Genomic DNA, 19,222 nt, shown 5'->3' with positions numbered 1-19,222 from the left:
GGTGTGTTGGTAGCGGCGCTGGGCTTCACTCGACAGTACCGGTCCATCATCTCATCCGGACCAAAATCCAAAGGAAATGTGTAAACATATAGGGGAATTTTGCTAAAAAGGGCACTGGAAAGTTATCTATCAATGTAGTCAAATTGAATCAAAATTAATCTAAAATTGTCACAAAAGCATAGTTACCTGTGAACCGAACAACGACGCCATTGATTGCTCCAACGAAACAAAAGATGGATTGTGGTATTGTTTTTTTTTTTGAGACAATTTTCTTTCAGTAAAGGACACATGAAGACAACTTGTTTTTTGTTTTTCTTCCCGACCACCAATCACATGTTTGATTGTAAGCAGGGAGAGGGATTTTCTTATATTTTTTCATGTATGGATTTTATCTTGTTTTATGTAACAATCGACGATAATAGTTCATTTTTATTTTTCTTCTGCGACTTTGTTTCAACTAACTACCATACTCGAATCAATGCCTTTTTTTTAACTGCAAACAATAGTTAGCGTATTATGCTAATTTATTCTCTATTCGGTCGTTCTCCTTTTCCATTACAGTTCTCTCTATCTCTCTCTCTCTCTCTCTCTCTCTCTCTCTCTCTCTCTCTCTCTCTCTCTCTCTCTCTCTCTTTTTAACGGTCATCTTTTTCACCTTGGTTATAGGTGAGGAACTTTGGGAAGAAGGGTATTTGTCTTTGTGAACCACCTTTATTTTCTTTAATTTCCGCCCGCAAATAGCATTGGATCATCTGATGTTGCTGAGAATTTCCCTTAACTTTCTGCACCCGATTGTATGTGTTTTTTGTTGTTGTTATTCATAGCCAGCTGCACTATTTTGAAAGATTAAAGCATTGAATGAAAAGGGTGATGCAGTAGCTTTTTCGTCCATAACCTATAAAGTCTGAGCCGGAGTATGCAGTTTTCTACGTAAGATAAAACGTTTGGAATCACCCTCCTGGATACGCTGAGATTTTTAAGAAACAAACTATAAACGCAATACCTCCCCCACCTCTGCTATACACTTTTTAACGGAACATCAATCAGTTATCCTCTGCGTGTGTTTTGATGTTTTTGTCTAATGTTTTTGTCTCTCACGCAAACTCTCTCACCCTTTGCCACTTTTCTGTATTGTTTTTTTATGATGGTTGTGTTTTTTTTTGTTCGATATGGTTTTACATAACTTTAGATCACGTTCGTTCTTAACAATTCTAATCGGTGTTGATTTAAAAAAAACTATGAAATAATAACATCGTTATGGGCTTGTTTCTGATTTCAATTGCAATCGATCATTGGAGAGAGAAAAATATAGAAAGAGAGATAAAAAGGGAGAGATAGAAAGAGAGAGAGACAGGGAAGGAATAAACGTTAAACCTGATGTGAGATTTAAATTGTAGGAGCAAAAACGAGAAACAAAACATAAAAACGTTACTAAATGTGGTTATCACGAAATGGTTTAGCAGCCAAAAATTATTGATTGTGTTTGGCGAGGCGTACGGTTGCGTTAGTCCACAACAAGATTTAAAAAAAAAACAGTCGTCTGTTGCAAAAATGTTACACCATAAAAGTTGAGCAAATCGTATACAAACACAATCAATTCCTTACAAGAATACAAAAAAAAATCAGCGAAGGATACTATACACGTGGTTTATGGTGGGTTCTTGCATATGCTTATTTTTACGTAAAGATACCTGGGGTGATGTCTACGATCCCAGATACATGGTAGTAGTGGTTTAATAATAATTTTCAGAAGATGCATTTATATCGTTTTGCTTCCCTTTTCTCATATCAGTTATTCCTTTGGGATTTTGAAGTCTGCTTATATATGCACATATATGTTTAATGCATACATATGTGTCTGTATAGCTATATCTTTATCATAGTTATCGTTTAGTATATAGATAGTTTCTTTGTTCTGTTTAGAATGTACGATATAATTAATGAACGTGCAGGAATTTGACTTCGGTAGAAGTGATCGCTAATTAGGTTTCCGAATATAATGTATATAAGTAAGTAAAGCACTGGTTTTTTTGTTTTCTCCGTTCATTCGTCCACAGTGGACCAGAGGTTACAATTTGCAATAGGTAGAATGGACGTGTGGTGCGCATCTGCCCTAAGGTCCGTTGTTCTAGGTACAATTTGTTTGTATTCCTTCCTTGCAATTACGTTTCCTTTCTAGATTAATTTCCCTTTGATTCTCTACCCTTCCACAAAGGTAAAATCATTCCTTAGGCTTATGTCATAATAACCGTATGTTAATGTACAATGTGCGTCCAAAAGATGCGAGGTTGCAAAAAATAAAATGCTATGGCTTATTTCAAATCGCCTTTGTTTAATTACGTCAATAGAACCCACCTGCAATTACCTCAAACCATCTGTTGAAACTCATTCATGTCTGTCTGTGAATGCTTTCACTACACTGCAGATATGATTTAAAAAAAATAGGGCAAATTCTTACCAATGCTTGCATTCTGTGTATTGTTTCATTTAGTTTTCTTTCCTGATTTGTTTATACTTTCCATCCAACGATAATCCCCACACAGGAGCTTAACTCTGACACATGCCGAGAAAACATCAACTCGATTAAAAGAAGTAAAACAAAACACCAAATTTGTTAAGGTTCGGCAAAAAAACATTTATACAAACAAAAAAAAAGCTAATATAATGCTGTAAAACAGTAGTCATAGTAGTACTATTATTGTAAATAGTAATAGTGTCGTCGTAAAATTAGTGTGTATACTTATTGCCTTACGCGAACAGTATAAAGAAATCCTTCCTCATATGTGAAATCCAACAAAAAAAACCCTAATCCAATTTATAAAAAAACGCCCCAAATATGTACTAGCAACGCTGCCTAATGTCTGTTGATTGTGTATTATTACACTCTTAGCATTAAATTGTAATTAAAAAAAAAACACTTACCAAACTATAAAAAGTACAACTCGGGAAAATGGCATGGGAGCGCAATTTTCTATGTCAGTGGCGCTGCATGATCATTTTTAATTCATCGTGATTAGGAGGGAGGAAACGACTTGCACGGCTCAACGACTTGTTTAGAGAAACTTTCGATTTAGCGTATTGAAGATTCGTTCAACCTTAACAATTGACGGATAACGTGTAATGTTTGGACGGGTATCAACGGAAAATAGTGAAATAAACCGGGAGGACTAAAATGTAGTTGGGAGTCTGTTTATGTAGAGATCCTGCTTTATGTACTCGAGTGAAAGGAGTCGCTGATCTGTGCGTTGGCATGACTACTCGTATTCCCTTCTCCTCCCTCCCTCATTTGCAAACACCTGTTCACCTGCCCTCCTCATGGTCCTATAAAATCAACTTCTTTGAATAAAAAATCCTAATTGAATATAAATCCTAATAACACTAATAAAATTTTTCAAAAATTCTTATTTTAGTATGTATGTATTTACGCAAAAAAAAACAACAGTACTGTAGTGTTACAATGTATGAAAACAAAAGTTATTAACTTTTAACAAGATCTTCTGTTCTAGTTCTATCCCCTCATGCAGACATAACGCACACAAGGAACGTCTAACCATCGCAATAGCGGTAATCTTCTAGTCTTCTAGCGGTAATCTTCTAGTTCTCCCGTAATTTGAATATCGAAATAATTTCGGCATTTCTGCTTGCATTTGCGGGTAATGAAATATACAACAAATAAAAACATAACTGTTGTCTTTCCCTTCTTATACTCTGCTGAATAAGCCAAATTTACTGTTCTCTCGCGCCTTACTAAACATCTTGCCGTTTGCTCGAGCTAGCAAACACTAATCCGTAACAAGTAATGAACACAAACGTTACACAGGGCTGCGTATTATGAGCGGATGTTGACAAGAACAAAATCCAACTTTCTGCTCTACGTTATCATCACCATCACACACCACACAATAACTGACAGACACCCGTTCGCATCACGTTTTTTTCTGCTCTGCTTCATCTAAAAGCGCAGTTAGGTTTTTAGAGTAGGAAAAAAAAACACACAGGAGAAAAAAAATCCTACAAACTATGTTGCTTAGAAAGTGTAACAATATGAGAAAAAGAACAATGAATTGAAATTGTTGTTTTTGAAAAAGATTATGAAAAATAATAATAATTGCATACAGTATGTTTGTCAAATTGTTAATTCAACTGCTTCGCTGCTACTCCCCACACCCACATCAACACATCCATGTGCTTTCGCATGGATGCGTACTGTAAAAATGTGAAAGAAACTATAATGTTTATATTCGATAATCCCTATATCTTACGACTCAGTTTATCAATCAACATCGTAGTATGTACAAGTTTTGTATCTCCCCCTATGTCTATATACTTACAAAGTACAGCAAATATGTATGTATGTTCGCATTTTTATATCCTACCCTATCTGTTTGTGTAGATGTGTGTATGTTGTTGTTTATACGTTCTCAAATCAAATGCATTCTCTTATGTACAGTATCTAATATGCAAACGTGTTTTTAGTTTGTGAATGTACAATAGCTTCACCAATAGTTTAGAAGCTTGATTAAATGCAGTTTATGTTCTCCCCGATGTTCACGCTACGCATGAAACAATGTTCTCTTATGATTACCTTAAGCAAGCCATTACGTTTTGCATTTTAGAGCGTAATGCCGAAGAAAGGAAAATAACGAGAGAGTCTAATGTTACAAGACAACTTGGTTTGCTTTCCAGCGTCCTGTTATTATTCTTCTCTATAAAATCACTGCCGCGATTTCTTCAAACGAAAAGTATATTTGTAATAGTACCGCCCAGCAGCAAGCAATCGATCGGAAAAGATGTTTAAAAAAATAAACTCAAAATTTAACGCCCCTAGGTGTGAACGAATCCCGCGGTGAGCGATTCCACCTTCATTTTACTTCGATTCGAGCTAGGCTAGCCTAGCCTTTTTGACGTATTCTACAAGCATAAGGCTGTCATATCTATCGTGCACATTACTTACAACTTTCATAATAACCTATATTCTTTTCTGTCGTCTTAGCGTTTTTAACTGCGCAATCTTAAGCCTAGTAGCATAACGGATTAGACCGACAAGCAAAGTGGAAAAATAAATGAATTCATGTAAGGGGCCTCTGCTACCGCTTTTGGCGAGCTTCTGCTGCGCATCGCAATTCTGAAAGAATCGATCCCCTCCCATCTCTTTCGTTGAAAAATGAAGATAAAAAGAAAAATATAATAAAAAAAAACTTAAGCGGATGGTCAACGCTACATTTGATAGGATCTACAGGATGAATTTAAGGATTTCATGGTATCCTGTTTATAAACGATCTAATATTCTTTAGATCCGAAAATGTCTTATTCCAATATTAACCACCTTTGTACAATCGTAACGAACAAATTATGAATAACACTTGAAGCTTGACTTTGTTTACAAACAAACCAAGACAAAAATCAGGAACTATTAGTTTTTTTTTCATTTCCGTTAATTTCCCTTGTTTCTCCTAAGCTCTAAACAATTTAAATTGTTTATTCTATTTGTCTCTCCATGGTTTTGCCAATGTAAATAGCAAAACCAAAAAAAAAACAAGGTCATGTGTGTACCCCAAACATACCCGACACGTGTGGGAGTCAACATCTTTTCTATGTATCACTCGTCCTTCTCTTTCTCGTCTCTTTTCCTTCCCGACATCTATTTACATTGCTCACCTCCAAACTTTACTCCACCACTGAGCGGACAACAACTGGGCGATTAGGCACGCAAGAAGCGCACTCGTTCGTACAGCTTTATCTGCTGCTGGCGAAGCTCATTCAGTTGTTCGGCCTCCTGATTTAAACGGGTGCAGAGGGCAGCAGCCTCACGCAGAATGTTTACCTTCGGCGCACGGTCCTTGTCGCGCAGTTGCGGTATCTGACGTTTCAGCTCCTCGAACAAATTCTTCAACCCGATACGGCGCTGCCGTTCGAGGTTATTGTGTAGGTTGCGTTTCTCCACGGTATCCAGCTCTTCGGCCAGTGCCTGGGCACACGAATCGTACCGGCCAGCGTCACCGCGCTTCGCATGTGCCAACCGCATTCGTTTGCTCGAGTTGGACGAACGTTTGCTGCTACCACCACCTAACGGCCTTTTCCGCGATGAGGACGAACCGGACGAATTGGTGGTGCAGGCGGGCGGCGGTGAAGATGCGGCACTAGCACCACCGCTTCTCGTTGGTAGCGGTGTGTTGGCACCAGATATCGTCGTTGAACCGGCCGGCGTTGGGTAGATACCGCCGAGTTGGTTAAGGCCCTGTCTCGGACCATCTGCCAGCTGATGCTGACGCTGGTAGTGATTATGGTGCGAACTGGAACCGTACTGCAGCGAACCATTCGTGGTGCTGCGAGACGATGCCGTGCGTATCTTGCTCGCCACCTCTGATTGCAAATGACGGTAGTCACGTTCGGTCGGGTTTGTCGGAAGGTTTTTATCACCAACAGACACCACATCGATTTCTTCATCTGCAGCAAAGCGTGGGAAAGATAAAAGAAAAACAAGAAAATGCAGAGCACATTAGCTATCCAAGGGTAACAATAGAATACATAAAATTTGTATTTGTAAATAAATAAAAGGAAGAAATCTATAGCAATGAAACAACAATTTCGATAAACAATCAATTTCCTTTCGAAAATCAACCAACCAGAGCATATAACAGAAAATGCATTTATAATAAATATTCTTGGCATATAAGAAACAGCAAAAACAAAAAAAAAAAGATAATATTTAGCGTAACTATATAAATACAGGGTGAAGCGCGGCGCCGGTTTTCGGACGACAGGACCGGTGCCGATAAAGAAGAAGATATAAATATAGGAAACAACGCCCTTTCTTTAAAAAAAGCCTAACTACTGCTAGATACTATTTGGTTTTGCAGCATGTAGATGGCGTTGTGGTTTAGTGATGCTGAAAAGCCGGGTCATACGATAAGTACAAAATCTCCCATCATCATTGCTGTGACTATCTAGCTGACAGCCGAACACCATACACAGTTTCACAAATCGTCGGATTACGGCACAGTCTGCCGTCCCCGTGCCGTCAATTCCATACAAAACTCGTGCACACGAGGGATGTGGTCTCATTGAGAACTCTTTACGATCTCGGTACGAAACGCTTCCCTACGTATTGCTGTCCCTTATGCTTCCGTTTAATGCCACGCAGTATGTACAGTTTTTTTTTAAAACAATTACTTAAACTTTATCGGAATTTATCTCGCCCGAAATCCTCTATTTCAGCGCACTGTCTCTCACCATAACGTGCGTATGTTCGCGCACCATAACGCGCGGCACCATCGCACGTTTTTCCCTGCCTGGCAACAACAGCGAAGAGCTGTGTGTGGCTCTGACGCTGTATTGTCGCAAATGATTTTTATTCGTTCGTACGTTTTGCTGTCCTCTCGTGCCACACGCCGTACACGTATACACACACACACACACGCAAACGCAAACGCAAGTGGTGAAGCGACGTTTTTTTCTCGAATTCTTTTACATTAAATCACCCGTGAGAAGTGGGAATAGTGAGTCAGTGTCCCGGCAGGCGGGAAAGAATCGGTCGTGTAGATTGGCGTGAGTAATGGGCCCCAACATTGGAAGGAAAACCAAAAATACAAACAAAACATGCTCGAAACATGTCTCCGACATTTGTCGACGCCGTCGGGTTTCCTGCATAAAAAAAAAGTTCGTTAGGTTGTATTATTGGCTTATAGGCCCCCCCTCCAACCCCACCCCTTCCCTTCCCTCCTCACTGCCCCTCCCTCCCTCTCCCTCCCTTGCACACAACTCTCTGCGGAATTTTTTCAAATGAATTTCCTTCCTATATCACCGCCGGCCAGACACTTGAATGGAAAAAGAGAAGGGAATCTTAAAATGCGCTCGTCTTTCACATATCTAAGATATTACGTCGCAGCATCGCTATCGTTGGATGTGTGTTTGTCGCTGTGTGTTGCAAAAAAAAAAAGAGATGCGAATTAAGTCGCCATCACTAGATTTTGCCGTTTTTTTTTCTCTCCGACTTCCGCCTCACTAACTCACGCATCACATTCGCTCACATATGTGCACACGTATGCATGCATATGATAAGTTTGGAATTTGTTTATCTCCCTTAACGAGGACATTCTCATTGCTTATCGCAAGCAAAACGGATCTGCACAGTTACAGGGGTGCGCATCGTTACAGGGGTTTTGCAGCCAGCGTGTAAAGAGTTTTCCCACGTTTTTCTTTCGCGTGGCGCGTCTGGGTTGCAAGTATGTGCGTATTTTAAACTTAATCAGTACTGAAATTATTAATTGATGCACATGTGTTTGTTTTTTTGTTTTTGGCATGTATGCTGTTCCTTAACCAAAGAAATTAACTACTTTACTAGTGTTACTAGTCATTTATAAATATTTTTTATATTACATAACTAATTTTCTTCTATTTTTTCTCTTTGTTTTGAATTCCTTTCATACGTAGTGTACAAATTATATAAAAGAAAGGAAAAAAAAACAATATACAGCGTATTAAAATAACTAAAACACGAGCGAATCGCGATTTTTGCCTCACGGCTAAAATCCCCTCTTCGTTCGCTTCATTCGATCCGGTTTTGGCATCTAAGAGAAATCTATCATGAATGAAAGTTTAATGGTGGGCAACACAACTGCTCCTAAATTTTTTGCTATTTTCTTTCCGCTACGGTCTATGTCTACTCATTATTTTCGACACGTCCAACAAAATTGGAGATATTTTGCAAATCAAAAAAAAGAAAAGAAACTCCCTATTGAAACTACTCTGTGTAGAGGTTCAATGGCAGCACCACACGGTTCAAACATCTGGCGAGTTTTCAGGAAAAGTTATGCAAAATAAATAATTCTCCTTTGCTTCCGCTCGTCAACGAAAAAAGAAAATACGTTCAAATAAACAACAAAGCATTAACAATGCGAACTGACCGTTCGCATGAACAAAAAAATCCTGTGCGCGTGTGAAAAACCTCTGCTTTGTCACTTAAATAAAACTCGAAATCGATTGAAGAGCATAGTGCGAAACACCTAAGATACACCGCACAACGCCGTCTTCCGCCCGTGGCGTTAGCCCTTCGCCTGTCTAGGGTGAACTATATCCTGGATGCCCCCCTCCACCTCCTCCTCCTTTCAAACACACTCCAAGTCTGACTATGTGATTCTCATAGCGACGCGTTATGCATAACCGGAAACTCCGCCATCCGGCCTTCCCCTCCACCGTTTACCTCACTCACCCCGCAACGTTTCGCCCTTTTTTCACTTCGTGTTGAACGCGTCCGGGTCTTGCCCATCCCTTCTTCATTTACATATCCTTGTTCTTTGTTCTTTGAACCATGCGCAATGGAGTTTTGATAGCAGAGACAAGAGAGATCTCGTTGCGAAGTCTGACTGCCCTAATACAACGTTTCTTTGCCCGTAACTTCCACACTCTTTTTTCTCGTCCTTGCGTCCATACAGCTCTCACAGGTTTATCGCAACCTCTCACAATTCCAATTTCTATCCCCTTTTTTTTGGTTAAAAAGGTTCGAAGGAGAATAAACTCATTCGGAAAAGGCTGGTGACCTTGAACCCGATGCTTATTCGATGTCTCCACATACACGCACGCAACCAACGTTTCCTTACGCACACTACTGAATGTTATCCTTACGTACGCTACTTTCCCGCACGTTTCCAACGAAAAGGCGAACACAATATCATATTTCGAAAGAATCGTGGAAATTCCCCTTCTTATCTATTTGTTCGTTTTTTCGCCGAGCACCTTTGGGCAACTCGGCTTTTCCATTCCATCGTATTAGTTATGTGAATAACCATAGATAAATGTCTTTCACTAGCATTACTTCATACATACGATTTAGAATTATATGCGAAACGAAAGCATTCGTTCGATAAATGCCCCTGGGAGTTTGATTTTGTTATTTCCTGCAAAATTCCTGTGAGAAAGGCCAAACGGTTCACATCCAAGCAATATTTTTTCAATGCGTACTTATTGTTCGCACCAGCTTAATAACGAAGAAATAAAACTAATTAAGCATATTGGTTAAATGTCAACAGATTACCCACCCCACCCCTAATAAATCCCACCTCCCTATCCGCCCCCTGCCACTCAAGCCAGTCTGCGCAACCCCCCACCCACTTTATGCATTTATGCTGTATCGCATGACAGGTTCAATGAACTTACAGGCGTTTGAAAAGTGAAAGTATTCGACAGGTTCTGTCACATCTCTCCACTTAGAAAGGTTGCGAGAGAAAACATAACGGAAGAATGGGTGTGGATGCTGTGATTGATCGGAATGACAGCGAGGTGAGGTGAGGCGAGCAGGGTCGAGGAGGGGGAGGGGGGGGGAGGTCGAGGGGCGGGAGGAAGTCGACGAAAGAGAGGACGCCGCATTGCGCCAGCACGTACATTTCTCTACACCACCTGAAACCGCTAATCGAATAAGGCAGCATTATGGTAAACCAAGGCTAGTGTTGCCATCATGGCATATACTTCGATATTTTTCTCATTTAAGCTTCAATGTTTTAAAAACAAGAACTGATATTTTTTTCGCCATTTCATGTGAATTAAATATTTTTAAATTTAATTATATTGACATTTAAAAATATTCACATAATTAATTTAGTTGATAACTTGATTTTTTTCATGCCATGGCTCTTCTTTCTCTTCTTGGCGTAACGACCCCTGCCTGCCATTTCTGGCTTACTAGACTGAATTTTACCACGTAGCCGGATAGACGGGAGATTGGTCCGAATAGGATGTTGGACCGGTTCTGTCGCGTGAAGACCGGCGCCGCTACCAATACACCCACCGGCCACCCCATGCTCTATGGCTTTTATATATGGAAAAAATAAATCAGTGTGAGTATTTACAACAATTGTATAACGTGGATACGATTTTCTATCTTCCCTTATTATCCTTAACATCTATTTACCTTGTCATGCTAATAACAGAAATGAATGCTCATACTGAAAAGTGCGTTAAACCTTTTATCGACAGCACGAAAAAAATAAACTCCACAAGAGCATCAACCAGAGATGAGGAAAAAGACAACCAAGAGCAGTCGAGACTGCAAAAGACCGATGACCCTGAAATAAAATCCCCCCACCACCCCGGACTCGGGTCGTTCTTCCCCCGCGGTATTCTCGAGCTGGCCTTTGGCCCCACGGATCATGCACGCACGCGCCATAATACATGCACGGCATATGGGCGACGACCTGCCGTATGTGTATCCTCCCCAACAACCACTTAAACACACAACACACACACGCATACATTTTTCAAGGGGAAAAATCGGCGCATGCTCTGCTGTCCTTTGGCGCCGTAATGTGTGAGGGAGCGGAAGGTGGGTAAAGGAGCAGAGAGAGGCAAGCTGCCGAAGCGTAATAGTTGTCCTTGGATGAAGTTTTCCACAACGGGGCGTAAGAAGGATTGCAGTCACAGACGGATGAACTGCCGATGGAAAAACCTAGCCTAACCCTGCCACGCCTAAAACCCGATGACGTCATCAGGTGTCGCGCGAAAAGCGGTACCTTCCCTTCATTGTCGAGTGCGAGTGACCAAAAAAAAAGGGCATAAGAAGTCTGATTCACTGTCTGACCACAGTGGAAATCCATTCGTTAAAAGTCTTCCAGTAGTAGTGACTTTGTGGCCGCAATTTTAGCAAACCGAAGACAATGCGACTGAAAAAGAATGATGAAAATGGGCAGACAGCTCTCCAGAGCATTTTTAGCTAAATTCCCTAATATGTTCACACATTTCCCCTTTATGATTATGCAAATTTCTCTTCATCTGAAAATACTCCCCAATGAATTGCAAAATTCCCCAAAACGGTTGAAATGTTCCCTTGTATGAATCGAAACCCTGGTCGCTGGAAGCAATGAACCACACAAGTGCTCAAACGTATTCATCCCGTGAGTGTGATGAGAATGAAACGCCACGTGGTGAGAAGCCATGGTTCATGGTGAGGTTCATGAGCCACCTCACATACTCACCGAGAGCGGCAGACTGAACAGCTCACCCTGTGCAGGAGTGTCAAAAGCACTCTGTGTCAACTACAGGGTTTAAACGTGATTTAACGCCACACATACTCATCGTGTGAATGAATCGCAGAATGAATAGCTCACTCTCTGCGTAAATTGATTTCCAAGTTAATGTATCAAATGCCAATGGCTTTATGCGTTTCTAATAAAAATTGGACTCTTTATCGACAATAAACGAAAAAAAAACGATAATATCATTAAACTCACCAGAGTCAGATGGTGTCTGTACGCCAAGCTCGTTCATGTTGTAGCCACCCTTCGGGCGGGTGTAGCTATGATCGCCAAAGTGTGTCGCCTGATAGGAGTTGTTGTTGGCACTAGCTGGCTGTTGCGCGATGCCAGCAATAGAAGTTACAACAGCGTTGCTCAAACTGCCGTTAGTGGCGCAGTTCGTATAGTTTTTCGAACCGAGGATCGATGACTTCAGTGATGCACCGGAACCGGCGATGATCGTACTGATTGAACCGTTCGCAAGCAAATTGGTAGCTGGCTGCTTCTGGCTCTTGTCATTGCCATGTACCTCACCGTCGTACGGACGGTAGGATGCGCGTGCTATCCGCCTATGCTGAGGATTGCCATATTGATTGTGATACCGATTCCGGGAGCTTCTGCTTTTGCTCCTGCTCGGACGACTATCATCGTACATGCTGCCGTGCTGTGCGTCTTCCTCCACCTCATCATCTTCATCCACCTCTTGATCATCCTTTTCGTCATCATCCTCCTCACTCTCCTCTTCGTCTTCATCCTCTTCATCGTCCTCTTCTTCGTCGTCGTCCCAGGCTTGGTTGGGGTACGCGTGATTGATATCGGGCGCTATCTGTTCCAAATGTTTCTCATAATCATCTTCACCTTCTTCCAACTGTTTCAGCAGATCATCTTCCTCGTCTTCATCGTCATCGCTTATCCACCCACGAGCGGTTATGCTCCGCCGCCGGTGGGCGAACTGATGCCGCCGCTTACGCTCATTATTGGGTGACTCCAGATGATGGGACAGCTCCAGACTGCTCCAGCAGCACTCCTTCTTGTTGCAGGCAGCATGCGCACCACCGCTCAACCCACCTCCGCACGGCGCTAGCGATGATTGATTGCGCTCTCCGTGTTGCTGCTGTTGATGTTGATGTTGGTGCTGTTGCGAGTGCAGTAGGAGTTGCAAATTGTCTTTTGCAAGAACACTGGAAGCCTCCGTCAGGGCATGGTGGTGATCATCCATTAGGTAGCAGCGCGTCTCACTACTTCTCTCTATCTCGCGCAAATCGATCAGCAGCTGTTCTAGCTGTCTGTCTGGCGAATCTGATCGCTGTTGATGATTGGGTGCGTGGTGATGATGATAATGGTGGTGGTTCGAGGACGAACCCAAGCTTTGCGGATCATCGAGCAGTCGCACTTGCTCACGCAACTGATGCTGCTTATTACGTATGTCCTCTACACTGCTCGTATCCTGCAGGTAATTGTAGTAACACTGGGTAGTATGGCAACCGACTCCACCTGTATTGCTGATGTTAGTGCTACTTTCACCATTGCAATTACAGCTTTCACCCAAACGACCGTAAAGCGCACCTGTACGAGATTCTGCATCGGACGTTGTTGCTGAGCTGAAGCTGGTACCGATGTGGTGGGCACCGGCAGTGGTTGTGTTATCATTGACGGAGGAAGTTGGTACACCCGACGAGCTGGAAGTTGCCAATGACGATGAAGATGCGGTATGCAGCAGGCTCTGCTGGTTCGATCCTATGGTGCATGTAGCCACTAGGTCGAGGTTATGCTTGAACTCGGGAGGATCATCATCCAGACTAAGTGGAGTATCGGGCCGTGCATGGTTTTGGACCGCTATACTGCGTGCTTCCTGCTCACGTCCCGCTAGGAAGGATCCACGCGAAAGATGTGGTACATGTATCACCTGTAGATTCGGATCACCTGCTTCACTGCCACTTTCGCTGGAGCTGATACAGCTGTCCGATGATGATGGCGGCGATGGTGGTAACTGTTTACAGCTCTGACTAAGCATGGCGGAGGACAGCGGACGTTTGATGAGGAGAGAGCTTCCAGCAGGTATCTGAGCTGAGCTTTGCGCCGCTTTGAACGGCGTCCGCATACTATTTATTGCAGATTTCTGGGCTACTGGCAAAGTTTGGGAAGTAGGAAGTGTACAGCTTCCCTCCACACTGCCCACCATACTCTTCACTATTTCACCAGCTGCTCCTGCTGGAGGTTCCACAAAATTTGTTGCTTTAAGAAAGTTCTTCGAAGCCAACAGCGTCATATTTTCGTAGGTATCAGCTACTGAAGACTGTGGTGGTTGTTGTTGTTGCTGCTGTTGTTGAAGCAGGTTGTGACGAGTGCATCCTCCGCATCCCGCACTGCTCTTTTCCGGATGTGATAAATCCGCACACGTGCCGGCCCACATGCAATCGTGTCGGATTTGTGGTTTCTGATCAGGTTGTTTGAGACTATCGTAAAAGCCGATAGGATAGTTTGTGCAGGCCATGTTCATGCGGGACATGTTGAAGTCCAAACTAACGGGTATGGTACTTTCCATCCCTGGCACGGTACACCCCGTCACACCACCGCCTTCTGCGATTCGTCCCGCTTCGGCATCATTCACAGTGATGTCTAACTTTATTAACTCTTCTAATTCAATTTTCGGGTCTAACATGATGAAATCACTCGAGACAGCATCGTCCATGGCATCCATCTTGCTCAGCTCAAACCAATGTTCCAGGTTTGACACCATAAGCAACTCTCTGTATCTGGAATCTGAAGTAAAAAAAGAGAAAAAGAGATACCCGGTAAGTTCTGAATTACTCATCTAGTCTAAATTACTAGAATTAGAATGTATACGTTTTTCCGCCCTTTTGACCTCATAGTTATCCCTAAAAATCTACAATATCTAATTGAAGAACTGAAATTTTATCGGACATAAAAATTCCATCACGCAATTGATACCAACTAACGCATACAAACGAGTCGCGAAGTAATCAATACAGTTTAGGGCTTTAGGGTTGCTTTGAGTGACACGTTACTTCCGGGAGGAGGTGACAAACGAATAAGCTTCTTTTGCTGACGAGATGAGAACGACATATATAGGAGAGACAAAGATAGAAAGAGAGGGATAGAACGAGAGGAAAAACCAATAGAGAATGGCAGATACTTAATGTGAAAAAAAAAATAAATAAAAGAACAAATGTTAATGAATCGCGTCATCGCAGCAGGTTATAGATTGGAGTAAAGACGATATCCACCTTACGGGTGCCGTTGTGCCGGTGAATGCAAAATTATTCGCGCGCTATACAACCAAAGCAACCATGGGACACTATTGGCTAACTATGGGAAAATCCCCGTGATTCATATCAAATTCTATCCCGTCGCGACAGCCTGGCTTTTACATAACGTTGTGCAAGAGGCTCTGGTATCTGCTCACCCTGCACACACTTCGAAGCAAGGGGCAGATGATGACAGCCGCATCGATCTAAATTGTCCCATGTAGGCACACACACACATCATCTAGCCTGGCCTCTATTCTAGCTATTCGAGTGTGTAAAAGAGAGCCATACATAGCAACATCACGAATCGTGCTTATTTGCCCGCTGCATTCGCCAGCTAAGCTGAACGTCGCTGCGTGCGATAAGAACAGCGAGGATTGTTGTTTGGCACTGTGGGTATGAACAATTGTACATTGTCTTCAACGTCACCCTTACGAAATAATAGTGGGTGTTTGGTTTGGGTCACAAAACACATAACACACACACGCACACAGGTGTAAATGTTCACCTGACATGGTTGTAAAAAATAAATAACAAAGTACACACACACACATGGCCACCATGAATGACCGCATACTAGAGGTGCATTGGGAAGTGTTGTGAAATTATTGCGAATTCTGTTGCAAACATTACCGCTTCATACCTTGTTTGGCATACCTCTATCTGCTAGCCCATATGCTGCCCTAAACGAAGAAATTTCTAAGTGTGCGTGTGTGTGTATAGGGAATGTATATGGAGCAATAAAACTGCACGACACACACATTTACACACACGCAGCTAAATATATCTTTCGGAATGATTGAAAAATGATTTTTTTACAACATTAATTAACAGACGTATTGTACAAATCCATGCACAAGGTTTTTTCGTACCGCTTTTGTACATACACATAAGACATATACTTGCACCGAACCATTCACGCATACGAACCACAAATGCTGCTCCTAACGCACCAAACACAAATCAAACCACAGATAAATATTGTACATCTAACGACCAGCTTCATACCAGCGGCAGTTTTGCTGTGTGAGTGTGTTGCCGGCGCGGTGCACTCGTGCATTTGCATTCTTCCCACACACAACGAAAACGCGACGGTGGGGTTTGCCCCAAGCAAATGCAGAATGACGAATCGTTGTCGCGCAGCGGGGGCAAGCAGCTAAACGCACGATGCGGGAGGCATTATTGTGCAACAATAATGCCGGCCGGCCGGCATTGCGGCAAGACCGAACGATCAGCCGCAGCAGCGAGTGAATCTTCTCAACATGAAGTGGGGGCCTATCTTCCGCGATTTCTCACGCTCACACTACTTTCATACTTTATGTATGGAAACGAATGGATCAACATCCTATTTCCTGCTTTAAGAATTGTTGTTAAATTGAATTTTATTTCAAACTGTTATCGCTCTATAGCGTATACGGTGGCATCGAAGAATTGTGTGAGAATTCGATATAAATATCTCATCACATCTAAAAAGTAATGGCGTTTAGGTTTCGTCGTTCTCTCTCTATCTCGCGCGCGCTCTCTCTCTCTCCTTCTTGCTAGCCACTACTACAAGGTATACTACTAAAAATGGCGTAAGAGTGAATTCAACTCTTCTTAGTGAGATACGTAAAACGCAATATCGACGATCAAATTCACTCGCCCATTGCAGCCCAATTCGTCTTGATAACTGATCTCTGTATTATTTCTTTTCTCTTTGGATGTTTTACTGCCTACGTACGAAATCACGCCCATCTGCACCTACCTAACCTATATGATGAACCTTCTGTAGTGCAATGATTATTTTCTCCCCCTTTAGATATATTGCATGTTATGTAGATGCGGGTAATTTATGCACGAATGATAATAAAGCTTACCTATGATTCAAATTTCAAAATTCGTACTTTCTGGATAAAAATTGCTTACTGGGCAAACTTCAAATATTTCTTGAAGAGATGTTCCTTTTTAACACCGTCGTGGCAGTAGTATTTTTGTCTATTTCACCAAAAAACACAGTAGGCATACACACCAAACACCGTAACAGTTATTTTATTCGCGATTTTTTCGGCTAGCTGCTCTGTTGTTTTTATACGCGGAACCTCACTGATGGAAGGTTGATAGTAGTGTGGGAACCGACTAATCAGGAGGATTGCACAAAAGCGGATGAATAATTACCGCCTATCGATCCTTTTTCTCCCGTATCGGTTTCCTCGCTCGTGGGCTATAGTTTTCTGCTTTGCTCTCTTGCTGATATCAGCCACCAAATACACATACTAGTGTGTATTTTCGCTTTGGAAAACTACACTATCGCCACACAACGCTCCACACACCACTGATAGACCGGAATGTGTTGTGCGTATACGCGTCACTAACAAACTTCTGCCTCGCGATCAACAGCAATTTTGTCACGCACGGTCCGAATAATTGTTTGATGAGACGATACTCCAATGTTTGATTGTGGGATGCTGTTGGTCCTTTTTTTTTGGCTAATGGTACCAACCACCTTCCGGATTATCCGAACAAGTTTGATTGTAGATGTTCCGCTACAGTTTTACGGTACGCTCGTTTCCTTTTCCCACCTCACATGACATGCACCAGGCGTAGGTGGTACAGTGGAGAAAGAAGACGAATTTTGCTCGTCGTCGGCTAATCACACTTCTCACCCAGACGATAGCGAAATTAAACGAATATATTGCACTTGATTATACAAAATCGTATTCCAACCAATAGAACAAAAACATAACGCGCTGAAGAAAAATGATGCACTGCTCGGGGAAATGTACACGCGCGCACTCACGCTTGCACATAAAAGACTTGTATGCTACCTAGCACACACCTTTCCAACTATCCACCCTGCGCACGGCGGAACTTAGGCAGCAAAGATGTTTTCACTTTCTTTTGCTACAGCTGTCCGTGTTTTATCATGAGACATTTTCGCATACGACATTTGTGTAACGGGCGCGTGTGAACACTGTAGCCAAACTGTGCAGTTAAGGTGAGCTTTTTTATTTCTGTGACGAGTGACTTTATTCACCATCGAAGCATCGAAGTTGATGGTTGCTGCTGCGCCATTCGGCTACTTGAAGCTTTTTCACATACACGACACAAAACATTTACACACACACACACGCACACACAGAAGAGTTAGTATTTTTTTTATCCCTTCAATGAACCTTCACTATTATGTTGAGGGTGGCGTTCCAAAAATCGAAAACAAGTGAAATTGTCTGAACTATTACTGTACCCTGGTCGGCAAGAAACTACTCGCTGCAAGTGTTCACACTTTACGGTTTTTGCACTTTCGACCGTACGGATATTCGGTTGTTCTTTAACACCAGCACACCACCAAAAACGTTTGATTTTGCTTTTGTGTTTCACTATTACTGCGGTAGTATGCGCACAAGTGGGGGTCACCTGTTCGGTAACAAGTCCTGGAGCAGTATACGAATTGTGTGTCTGAAGTTTTATTCGCTTGTATTCGGAACCGCGGAAATGATAGTAATTATCTTTCGTTGTTAGCACACATTTATCGCGAGCACATATATGACACAATGATACGTCCGAAGGGAAGATTTAGCGGATAAATTTTGCAACCCTGCGGTGAGCAAACCGGCGCGCGCAAAAAAAAATGGAGAGAACGATTGATGTGCGAATGGTACCGGAACCAGTCGTGAGCGAGCTCGCTAAACTATCCGAGCTGGCGGTCCGCAAGCGATTGAACAAGATGTGCCGCTGCCGGGCAAACATCGTGCCGGTTAATGTCTCACGCGTTCGCCCACTAACACACACATACAAGCATGATAGCTCCGTTGCAGACACGCGTTATACGATCCCTTTTATGCTCAAGTTCTTTTATGCAGCATCTACCGCTCCATGCTACGCGGTAGATTGATTGGTAGGGCAGTGGTTGGCAAACCAAGTTGGCTCTCAAACGGCATTCTCGCACTCTTTTATTTTGACTCTTTGGCG

The 19,222-nt window shown here is 42.4% G+C and overlaps 1 protein-coding gene across 2 annotated transcripts; it reads right to left on the bottom strand.

Annotated features, from left to right (window-relative positions):
- Positions 1-271: 271 nt before the first annotated feature.
- LOC128306412 (uncharacterized) lies at positions 272-18,834 on the bottom strand. Of its 2 annotated transcripts, none has more exons than XM_053043927.1 (3): positions 17,131-18,834; positions 12,222-14,768; positions 272-6,447 (listed from the first exon to the last, which is right to left on the bottom strand). In XM_053043927.1, the coding sequence occupies exons 2-3, from the start codon at positions 14,743-14,745 to the stop codon at positions 5,702-5,704; spliced, it is 3,270 nt and encodes a 1,089-aa protein (XP_052899887.1). In that variant the 5' UTR covers positions 14,746-14,768; positions 17,131-18,834; the 3' UTR covers positions 272-5,701. The 2 variants fall into 2 exon arrangements, with proteins under 2 accessions (XP_052899887.1, XP_052899888.1); XM_053043928.1 differs by having other exon boundaries at positions 17,180-18,834.
- Positions 18,835-19,222: the final 388 nt, after the last annotated feature.

This window comes from Anopheles moucheti, chromosome X (genome assembly GCF_943734755.1).
Source record: "Anopheles moucheti chromosome X, idAnoMoucSN_F20_07, whole genome shotgun sequence".
Classification (NCBI taxonomy): Eukaryota; Metazoa; Arthropoda; class Insecta; order Diptera; family Culicidae; genus Anopheles; species Anopheles moucheti.
The sequence above is the reverse complement of the archived record's forward strand: the minus strand, read 5'-3'. Positions and strand labels throughout refer to the sequence as shown.